This window comes from Merops nubicus, unplaced genomic scaffold (assembly GCF_000691845.1).
Source record: "Merops nubicus isolate BGI_N331 unplaced genomic scaffold, ASM69184v1 scaffold7507, whole genome shotgun sequence".
Classification (NCBI taxonomy): domain Eukaryota; kingdom Metazoa; phylum Chordata; class Aves; order Coraciiformes; family Meropidae; genus Merops; species Merops nubicus.
Genome location: NW_008620896.1, coordinates 1 through 11,244, shown reverse-complemented (window position 1 = coordinate 11,244; position 11,244 = coordinate 1). Strand labels below are relative to the sequence as shown.

The 11,244-nt window shown below is 53.3% G+C and overlaps 1 protein-coding gene across 1 annotated transcript; it reads right to left on the bottom strand.

Moving 5' to 3' along the window:
* Positions 1-4,921: 4,921 nt before the first annotated feature.
* On the bottom strand, positions 4,922-11,206 carry PDZK1IP1 (PDZK1 interacting protein 1). Its single transcript, XM_008944249.1, has 4 exons — positions 11,134-11,206; positions 7,567-7,675; positions 5,519-5,617; positions 4,922-4,994 (listed from the first exon to the last, which is right to left on the bottom strand). Exons 1-4 carry the CDS (start codon positions 11,204-11,206, stop codon positions 4,922-4,924), a joined length of 354 nt encoding a protein of 117 aa, XP_008942497.1.
* Positions 11,207-11,244: the final 38 nt, after the last annotated feature.

Genomic DNA, 11,244 nt, shown 5'->3' with positions numbered 1-11,244 from the left:
CCACCAAACCCTCTGCTACAAGAGCCAGCCCCTTTGGCAGGGAGACACTTCGGGGACCCCGGGAGAGCCCATAGCACCAAAAATCCCTCTTTTTCTTCTTTCCCTCCTTTTTTTTTTTTTTTTTCTTCTTTTTTGAAGCACAAACAATGGAGCTAAAAGGTTGGGTATCAGGCCGATAATCATGAGTGACGTGTCATTATTACACACCACACATTCATTATCTCCCACTCCAGCCATGTCACAGGCGGCTGGAGGAGGGCAGATAACAGGGTGCCTTCATGCAGATGGCTTATTATCAGGATGTTCCAGGAGGGGCTTTAAGACAGTTAGTGATGCTGTTTGCCAGTTAAAGATTAGAGACCCCAGAGAATAATTAACAATCCCAAAACCCAGTTTTTCTGCTGGATTCTTCTGCTTTCTCCCCCCTCCCCCGTCCTCTTTAATCTATTCACTCTAGCAGGTGTAATAAAGCGATAAGGACAGGCTCCAGGGATGTTTGTTTGGCTACTACGGGTGTACAAACCAACAATGGATGGCATTTTACTTCTGGCTTTCAGTGGCTTGAATTGAGACCAAAAACTTTACAGCCCCCTTGCCCACACACAGCCACCCCAAACACACCGTGCTCCCATCTCTCACCTGAGTGGCGGTGCTCCTTCCCCAGCCCAAAAGACCACAACGGTGCAGCAGGTTCCCCTCTTGCTTCTGGAGGTCCAAATCACACTGCTCGGTGTCAAGGTGCCCGATGCCAGGACCCAAACCCCAGGCTACATTGCTCAGGGCCAGGGCTGGAGCTGGTGGTCCCTCCAGCAGTGGTTTACCTGCATATGACAAGTCTTTAACTAAACCATATATCCTGGGAATAATTCATAATATATATGAATATTCATATATAGGCAGTGCTAACCTTCCTCTGCAGGTGGTTTAATGCAGCTATGCCCTTTGGGCTGTGCATGGGCATGCGAGGAATGAGGTAGTTTTCCACCTGCCCAAGCCGCTCCAGGGTTCTAGTCACAGCTGGAGCAGAAACATCTTAAACCTCCATGGCTAAAGAGCCTCACTAACCTCAAGGAAGATCAAGGAAGCTTCAGAATAAAGGTGGCTTTCAACAAAGTGCCATGTCATCTGGGGGTCCAAGGGATGAGTTGTAGCCTCCTAGGCCACAAAGGAAGCCTAGGAGGGTACCTCTTGTAACATAAAAACACCACCCTGATATATCTTCCACCTAAAAGGAGACTATCCAGTCCACAGGAAGTCCCAATCCTGAATGTCTTCCTGAAGTCCAAGCTTCAGAGATTCTGGCATTATGGAGTGAGGGGTAGGATGGGGTACCCACGGGTGTCTTTCCCCTTCTTTGGTGAGTATGAAGGGCCTTGTGGAGGACCTGTGCTGCACAGAAAGAGGTGCTGGGGAGGATTTAGCCCCCAAGGCAAGTCACCTCAGGGCTCCTCAGAGAGATCACCAAGGCTGTTGGAGGTGCCCATCATCTTGGGGGCTATCGGGTACACCCCCAACTCTGGAGGGCAGTCCCCAGTTCACAGGGTCAGTATGACAGGCACCAGTGCTGGGATGCCAGAAGTTGCTTTCCCGATCCCGTTCATCCTGCTGGGGAGGGATGAGACAGCATTGTGCCTTAAAGAGCATCCCCGACCCTATCAGCGAGAGATGAGATATCCTAATTATGGCAGTACAGGCGAGGATCCAGGCTGTATCAGCCCGCACAGAAAGGTAAACAAGAAATATAACAATGGACCCTTAACACTCATTAGCTGTGTCAGATAATACCTCACTTTTCTCCCTTTGGGGCTTAAAATCTAATTAAGATTTTCCAACAATAAATTTCATTGATGCTCGCTCCCTTTTGTTCTTTTTAGGAGCACACCGAGAAGCAGGCATGAGCGGGCTGCACAGCTCGTGGGAAGGCAGCCCCCTTCGCAGCACCAGCCTCGGGTCACGCCTGCTGGCCAGGGGACACTGAGGCGGGGCGGCACCGCGGACCATGTGGAGGGCAGGTCCCGTCGGGGAGGTAACGCGGCGGCTCTTGCAAAAGCTGTTTTCCCCAGGAAAGCGAGCTCCGAAGGGGCGCTGGCCGGGGTAAGACCAGCCATCAACGTTCCTGGGCTAGCCCAACAGGCGCAGCGGCGAGGCCTCATCCCTCTGCTTGTTTGGAGCTGCGACCGCGGGAGGGACCCGTGGGGAGAGGCACCCATCGGGCGCCCGGCACAGCTCCAGCCCAGGCACCGGCACGGGAAGGGCTCGGGCCTTCTAGCAGTCAGGGCGTGCGCAGGCAGGGAGCCCGCTCCCGCTGTTACTCATTATACAGGCGCCATTTCTAACTCCTTTTGCAACCGAGAGGTAAAAATTAATGGGTTGCCCTCCCTTGGCCACACCCCCAGCCCCCAGCCCGAGTGCTGACGTGGCAGGAACATGCAAAGACTAATCCCCTGCAAACCCTGCTGAGTGAAGCATTACCCCTCAACCCCATGGAGCTTGTTTTTTTCTAAACCCTCGTGACGTTTGGCACCTGCGAAAGAAAAGTCAAGGGAGCAGCATCCATCAGGGGCAGGGGTGGGGAGGTCCAGCACCCAGCCTGGGGCTGGCTCAGTCTCTAGCTCCCCAGAATAATGTGGTAGAAGGGAACAGCTCTGACCATGATGCTGGCGATGGCAGCTGTTGTGTCTGCACTCCAAAGCCTGACCCCTCCAACCCTTCTGTCTGTTTTCTTCTACCCTCTTGCAGTTTCTCAACTGGAGCTGTGATTTCTCAATACTGAGCCTTGAAGGCATTTTCAAAACACTTGCCTACATGAGGCTTTTCGGGGAGATGCCTCTCAGGGTGGGTCTGTTACTGGAAGGCTTCTGGTCTACTCCCAAACCTGAATTTTTGGGTCACCACCTACCAGAGACTTTGACAGCTTCACCGATGGGAAGCGTGACAGCAGCCTGCAGCAGCACCAGGGTCCATCTCCACCCTCTGGGTCCATCCTGGAGGGCTCCCAGCAGTGGGAAGTGGCCTGTTTTGGTCTGAGCTCTCCGTCAGAACTGTCACATCTTTGCTTCGGGGAGTACTGAGCAGGTTTTGGTGCTGTAGGAAAACCATGTTTTGCAAGCCCTTTCCTGGGCAAGAAGCCCAGGCATCCAGCACCTCCTCCAGGAGCCCCTCAGGGCTTTCAAGGTCACTGGCAAGCACAGAGGACAGCTCTTGCAGCAGGGACATCCATTCAGGTTTGAAACAGAGCAGGACCTCTGCTAGTGAGAGGCAAAGTGGTACCTCCAGCCCCAACATCCTTCTACCTGTTTCTGGCACCACTGCCTGCAAACAGGCCTCCAAAGCACCTCCTGAGCAGAGGCCAAGGCTCTTCCCACATCCAAACCTCCCACTGCTGCTGTCTCACAGCAAGTCTAACATTTCCCATTGCCTGGACGCTCAGCAGAAAACAAGAGCAAAAGGTGTCTCAGGCACCTGATGTCCTACTGCCACCACCTCCCCTTGCATTTGCCTAGCCCCAAGCAAAACAGAACTCCCAAACCCAATGGCAGCTAAAATTGCCCCTCTTATAAACCCTCCTCCCACCTCTCCCAATCCTGTTCCACCTGCAGCCCTTGGGCTGCCCTTGATAGCAGAGCCCTTTAACCCTTTCCTCACTGGCCAAAGGGAGGACCATGCATGCTATTTGGGCAACTCATGTCCAAAGACACTACAGGTCTCTTGCTTCAAACTGCAAACACCATGGCTTGGGAGTGCTCATTATTCCCATGGTGGCCATGGTTCTGTCCCCACCACAGCAAAAAATGGACTGTGGTTAATGAACAGCCTGTCAGGAACAGGTTCCACCATGCCTGGCTGCCCCACAGAGACCCAGCACCTCCTGGAGCAGCCCCCAGTCACATCCTGGCAACAGTGGTAAGGAGTTGCCATTTGCAGCTTCCATCCCTGGGAACGATCCCCAGCTGGCTGTGGGTCTGTACCCTGGGGCTGGTGGGATTCAGGAATCACTGCCTTTCATCCATTAAGCAGCACTGGGAAGTGCTGGATTGGTGGCATGCCTCAGTTTCTCCACCTCACAAATGCAAGGGAACGATCTTCCACTCCCCATAGCACCCTTTGCTGCTCGAGGGCAGTCCAAGCAAGGAGTATAAAAACCACTCCACCTTTTTCTCTCCCCTGCTGGCACATAGACATGTGCAAAAGCCCTCTTGGCTTCATCCGAGTGAAGAAATAAGAGATGGATCCTACCCAGGAGGGATCACAGGAGGGAGATGGAGGTGCTGACCTCTCAGCACCCTTCCCACCACCACGCTGCCTTCCCTGGTGTCCTTCTTCCGAAACTGCTCAAAGGCTGGGAGCACTGCAAGATTCCAGAAAGTCCTTTGGGTGATTACCAAAACAAGCCTCTTTGCTGTTGTATAGGCAACAATCCTCTTTATTGCTCACAGGGAAGATATGTACAAGGGAGAAGGTTTGTTCTGACATTAAAATGCATGGTGTAGGTCATAAAAAGGAGGGGGAAATGGGGAAAAGAGAATGGATTTTCCATCAGCAGCTCCCCAGAGGGTGGCTTGAGGTGCGGGGAAGTCGCAGGCACCCAGATGGGACTGTACCGTGTCTGGAGCAAGTCAGCACCCCCCTGGGACTGGGGACGTCAGCCTCACCCACCAGATGGTGTGACCATCAGGCAGGACACGTGGCACCTCCAGACCTCTCCTGGGAACCAATGGCTGCCCAGACACCAGCCCTCAAGGCAGAAGAGCATGTCTCACAGGTGGAAAGGGAAAAGATCAGGAGATGGTAGTGCCAGGGGCAGGTCGAGGAGCCGCCGCTCATGGGGGATGCTGGTGCAGAGGGTCCCTGCGAAAATGCCCATCACAACAGCAGGAAGCAAAGTGAGAAGAGGAGGGAGGGTGGCCAGCCAGGGCACCTGCTACATGGCAGTGGTGATCACCCTCTCCTCGGGCTCCAGGGTGTTCTCGTAGGCATGCTGGCTCTCTTTGGACCTGCATTGGGAGGGAGAAGCAGAGCAGTGAGCTCACCTCCAGCAAGACCAGCCTCCTCAGAGCCTTGATTTTGCTGGTGCCAGCTATGCAAGGGTTGAGGTGGGGAGGGCAGGAGGGGTCTCCTGCCAGGAGGAGAGCCAAGCATGGGGTGGGAATTCCTATAATTTCTAGTGAGGGTTGTTTTGACAGTCAGCATCTGCTTGGTGACCTATGGCCACTTTTGGTGGTTTCCTCCATTTAAAAGGGGTGATGTAGCATAAGATAAATATGGTGTAGCAGGTTACAAGGTGGTGGACAGACCATGGGGCTCAGCTGCAGGGATGGAGAGACATCAGGGAGGCACAGATACTCCCTCACCATCTTCTCCTTAGCCCCTGGAGAGGGTAAAAGACCCAAAACCAGGTACACTGGACATGTGGGGCTGTGAGAGGGAGAGACTACAGCTCTCTATGTCTGAGTTGTCCCCTTGGGGATGGAACAGAGCCTGGGAGCCATGGGGAGGAGGCTTGAGCCAAGTCCTTCACCTGAAGTTGGCTGCAGCAGTTAGGTATCTTCCTTCATGGCCATTGGACGTGACAGCTTCCCGCTTGTCCTCAACGCTCACCACTGTCTCGACATTTTCCCTGGAGGGGGAGAAGAAGAGGGCTGGGAGTGAGCAACGGAGGAGCTGTGCCAGGGAGCAGCTCGCAGTGGTGATGGCACAGAAGGGTTTGCTCTGACTCTACGCAGACAATAGGGGACCTGGTGGTGTGATCCTGGCCTCAGACACCCAGTCTCAGCCCCTTTCCCAGCAGGACATGGGCAGGGTCCTCAAGGCAGGTTTGCAGGGGCCATTCCTAGATGCCCAGTGCCAACCTGCCTCTGGAGCAGGTAATCCCAGTGCTGGGCTGGCAGCCAGCAAGACTCATTTGTCAATACCTGGGATTGTTTTCTCCCGCTAACTGGTTTTTCCAGTCTTCTTCTATGTAATATGTTGCAAAATAGTCCCTTGTGGGTCCCAACAGACACCGAGAGACACACGGAGACTTTGCTGGTGCCGCAGCCCTGGATCAGGAGGGGTGCGTCCGCGCACGTCCGCCCCTGCAAAGCTGAGCTGCTTCCCACCAGATGTGGATCTGGATGGCTTGCAGAAGGAACCACGGGGCTGGGACCTGGTGTTCGACCTCAGACAAAGCCTAAAACCTCAGCTCTGGAGCGAGCCCATGGCCCAAATGGCACCGGAGGGTTTAGCTGGGGAGGGCAGGTGCAGGTCCACCCTGTGTGCACATCCCGGCCTCCTCCAGCGCTCGCCCAAGGGCAATTTCAGAGGCTTCCCTGAGGAGCTTGCTGGCAGGAACAGGCAGCAGCTTGAGCAGATAGCTGCTGTCACAGTGACAGTGTGGGGCTGGCGGTGTGCCAGGATGCTGAGCCTCGCTGCCCGCTCTTCTGAAGAGAGGCCAGATTAATTAAAACAAGGCACCGTCTCCCCCAAGCCCTTCTCAGCATCCTCTGCCTCCAGGCTGGGAAGAGGTGGCCAGGCACAAGCAGTGGTGGGAAACACCATCCCTGCCTCCCATTCTATGGGTTGGGGATACCTCCAGTTCTAGGACAAAGGCTCCTCTTTGGGAAATAAAGACTGCAGTTGCAAATCAGACCATATAAATATCTATACCTACACACTGCGTTATGCATTGGCCCTGAATGCATCTTGAAGAGCTCCCTCTAAATGTATCTGAGGCAGAAGCTGACCTGCTGAGCATCAAGGAACACCCCAAGTCCTCACCTCCTTAGCCTGGAAAGGCTGCAGGATGCACAGGTACAAGAAGACTCCAGTGCCTTTGGGTTCAATGCCCAAAGTGCCTATGCTGGTGCAGAGGGACTGGGAACCAGGCTATAGGATACTTGAGATCTTCATCCCTGGTTGACTTTGGGGTCAAGTCAAGATCAAGTTACTGCAACTCAGACAGTTAGCCTGTGCCAGGTGAGCAGGAGCAGCAGCTTGTGTCTTTGCTTGGCTGCAGGGTGCAAGAGGTAAACTGTCCCACAGAGCCTTTTTCTGATGAATAAAGCCACCGTTTTTGCCTGTGCTGTGGGCTCCGGGTGGAGAGCACCAGCATGGTTCAGCTACCTCCCTCTTCTCCCAGCTCTTCCCATTCCCTTCTGATGACTTGGCTCGGTCTGCTTTGCAAATGAAGCTGGTTTTGGCTTGTTTTCCCATGGATATAAGGCACCTGGGAGCTGCACTTTCAAATCCATAGGAAACTAGGCTCAGGCCAGCTGCCTGAGACACATGCCCAGGTAAACCAGCCATGATGCTGCAGCTCTCCCACCACCACCCAGTACATTGCTTCCCCATGGCAGCATCTGGACAGGGCAAGCTCGCATCTGGCAATAAGTAACAGAGAGCAGAGACCAAGACAGGGAGGAGAGTACAGGGAGACCAAGACAGGGAGTCTTTGCTCTCCCCACCCATGTCCTGGCACAGTGATCACAGTTTTCCCAGCCCTGGCAAGGGGACAGAGGCAGCTGGAGGTGACCTGTGCAGAGGCAGCTAAACTCAACCCAAAGCAACCTCCAAAGCTCCCACACTTACACTTTCTCCTTACACCAGAACCTATTGACCACAAAAGCGATGGCCACCAGGACTAGAAACACAACCACTGCAATGACACCTTGTGACCACGGCTGGAGGCTGCCCCGAGCTGCAGAAAGAAAGAGGACACATGTTAGAAACAATTCCTCAGGCTTTGCCTCCTGAGCTTTCCCATCTAGTCTGGCAGCGTTCGGCCAAGAGGCTGGTCCTGCAAAGCCGAGCAGAGCGTGTTGCTGTTAATCCAGGTAGGCTCACCTGGGTGATAGCAACAAAATAAACTGCAGCTAACAGCAGTTGCACTGGTGTAATTGGAGAGTAGTTTCTTGCAGTTTTGAGGCCCCATATATCCAGACACATACATACACAGTGGGGTGTAGATGACTCTGAGAGGTGGGCACAAAAGGCTGGGGGACACCGAGGGAAGGAGGATGTTTGCCTCATGTTGCAGGGGAAAGAAGGCAGAGGGATTTCAGCAAACTGTTTATTCTCCATCCCCAGATGCCACAGATGCTTCTCCTGGGTTATTTTCCTAATACAGCCCAGTAAAATAAGGACCCCATGAGAGCCACAGTGTAACATTTGGTTGTCACTCTCACAGCAAACAGTTGCCGGCATAGATTTCAGCAAAATGTGCCATTCAACAAGTTTCCAGAGCAGCAAACTGATTTATGACAGGAAATTGAAAGCTAAAGCGTTCAGAACAACAGGCTCCAGCGCAAAGGCCAGGCGGAGCTGGCAGGGGGCCAGGCACAACGAGGGGAGGCGGCAACGGGTGGCCAGGAACTGGCTTTGGCATACCCAGCCCCCTCCCCCGCCCCATGCTGGGATGGACTCACAGGTTCATTTTTTTCTCTAGCCAAACCTAAGCAGTGATCCATGTATTCCTGTATGCAAGAGGAATTCAAGGGCAGGGCAACAAGAAGAGGTAATCTCGTCCCAGCCCTTGCTGAGGTGGCTGCTCCTCACCTCCCACTGGCTTTTGGGCATCAGAGCACTCAGATATAGTCAAACCCATCCTTACGTGTTGTCGTATCAGCACCAAAAGGAGACCCTGCCCACACAGACACATCCCTTAGGGACTTAATTACTATTTATTCAGGCACAGCTTTTCCTTTTTCTTTTGCTTTTTGGTCCTTTTTTAGGGACCTAAACACCAACCCTTGGACATACATGAGGTCCCTCTGCATTGGCAGACGCAACACATGGAGGATGCATTCCACCAGCCCCAGCATCAGCCTTGGGCTGCTCAGACCCACCCCCTGCCACCAGCATCCGTGAGGTTGAGCTGCCCAGGAGGAGTCTGCTGGTGCTTCAGCCTGACTCGAGAGCTTTACAAGCAGCTGGGAGAGCAGCTCCAAACAAGGGCCTTCACCCCCCTGCCTCCCTGCACAGACACTTGTCATGTTTACTTCAAGGTCCCAGGGCCAAAACTCAAGTGGGAGGAATTCTAGTGGAAAATCCCTCTTGTATCAGTGTTTTTCAGCTGAAATCTCATCATATCAGCAGGCTGCTGGTTGTGGGTGCCAGAGCAGGCGGTGGCAATGAGGAAGAGCAGAGCTTGGATCCCTCCTGCCCGACCTGCTAGGCAGGAGATGCTCCTCCTGCTGCCCACCATCCCCTTGGGTGCAGTTCCAAACACACCTATTGCCTCCAGGCTGAGCTTTGGCCCATTTTACTTCCTCCCTCGCTCTGCCCTTGGGTGTTATCTCAGCCATATTTATTTATTAGCTGTTTATTTCTCCTGCCAGGATCAGGGTTTCGAAGCTAATCCTAGGAGGGGATGGTACGGTCCAGCCCCTGGTGAGTGTTCTGCTGAGGTTAAGGGAGTTCAAGGTCAACCAGGGAGTGAAGTCAGCAATGACTGAAATTGCCAAATTTGCATCTCGCGATCTTCAAGCAAAGGAGGTGAGAAGATAAATGGTAGGAAATCTCCTCCGAGCAGCCACGCTCAGGAGGTGCTCTGTTTTTGCAAGGAAAACCTCCCTCAGACAGCTGTTTCCATCAGATCCCAGAGCATCCAAAGCCCAAAGGAAAAATACCGGACCAAAATCAAGCTGTTCTGGCTTTGAGAGACTCCACAGAGCCTGGCAGTGAGGGAAGACTAGGACAACAAGGAGAATGGCAAATGCCTCTGCATCGGACTGGAATACCCCCCTGGGTGTGGGGAGCTTGCACGGGCATAAAAAAGGAGGAATGGGAACCAGGCAGAGGCAAGAGCTCAACAGCATCTTCTCTGGGAGTGAGTATGCAGATGGCAGCCTTGGGGGACACTGCCTGGCTGGAACCCCACTAGAGCACACCTTGCTGCCCTGCCAGGAGGGGTGGCCAAAAGGCTGAGTCTTGCCTGTGGAAATGGGACTGTGTTTCTGGAAAAATCCTTTACCAGGTATGTCCCTCCTGGCACAGCTTGTCGCTCAGGCTCTGTTACTTCTTTGTTTCACTACACGGCAATGATGGGTTTCCTCTCCTGAGCAAGATCTTCTAAGCCAAACTAAGTAATGTGGGATCCGCACACCCGTCAGATGTGTGTCCACATATCTGCAGCTGCAAATGAGACCAAGCAAAGTGCCAACACTGATATAAGCCCTTGCACATGTTGTAACTCTGTTACCACACTCAACAGCCGGTCGATTTTTTTTGACACATCTTCCCTGAGCGCTGGAAAGCATCGGGATGCCCCTGTCTTTTCCTCTCTCTGAGGAAGCTGTGTCAGGTTCAGAATCCTCTTCAAAGGCTTTTTTTTTAAAAAAAAAAAAATTCTCTTTCTGGGCAACAGCAGAACTTTCAGTCCTGCTGATGGTGGATACCCCAGACTGTTAAATCCTCAGCAAGTTGGTAAACAAATACAGGAAGAGCAGTCAGGGCTGGGGAATCAGGAGCAGAAAGGGGGAGGGAATTTTCCGGGACTCTGGCAGCATCTGATGAGTTTTAATTACTCATTATTTGTAGCATTAGACAAGTCCTCCCACAAATTTCGTAAAAATATTGCCCTCGCCTTATGAAGTTTCTCTATTATGTCTTTTGGAAGGGAATGGGAGTACAAGCTATAGAGAAAAATATTTGCACCCTCGACAACGATCAAAATTACAGATCAACAGGAAAACTTGTGAGCTCGGGGAGCAATTTGCGCTTGGCCAGGGATGAGAGTGAGAAGAGAGAAAGAAAAAAAAAAAGCCTTAAGAAAACAGATTACTCATCTCTGTGTACAGTCCTGTCAGAGGTAAATCAGAGCTGCTTTATCTCCATGTAAGCAGGTAAGATAAACCTCAGATGGCAGTTTCAGCCTTCGGCAAAATAGATAGAAAGTCTCTGTGTCCCAGCTCCGGCCAGACCTCCCAGCCCAGCGGACACCCTCCCGTCCCTGCTGCCCGCTGATGTGAAGCCAGAGCTAAAGCTTAGGCAGGAGCTGGCACGTTTTTTCTCTCCCCAAGAGGCTCTTTCACAGTTGTTCCTTTTCCCCAAAGCCACCTCACCGAGCAGCTCCTGCCTGCCTGGGGATTGGTGCACCTCCCCGCTTCCCCCCCTGCCTCAGTTTCCCCGGGAGGGCAGGGAGCTGCCTGCACTTACCTTGCTGGCAGCAGGCGGGCTCCAGCGCCAGGAGCAGCCCCAGGAGGAGGAAGAGGAGGCGGCGGGCGGGCATGGCGGCCGGCAGGGCCGTGGGCTCTCGGGGCGCGGAGC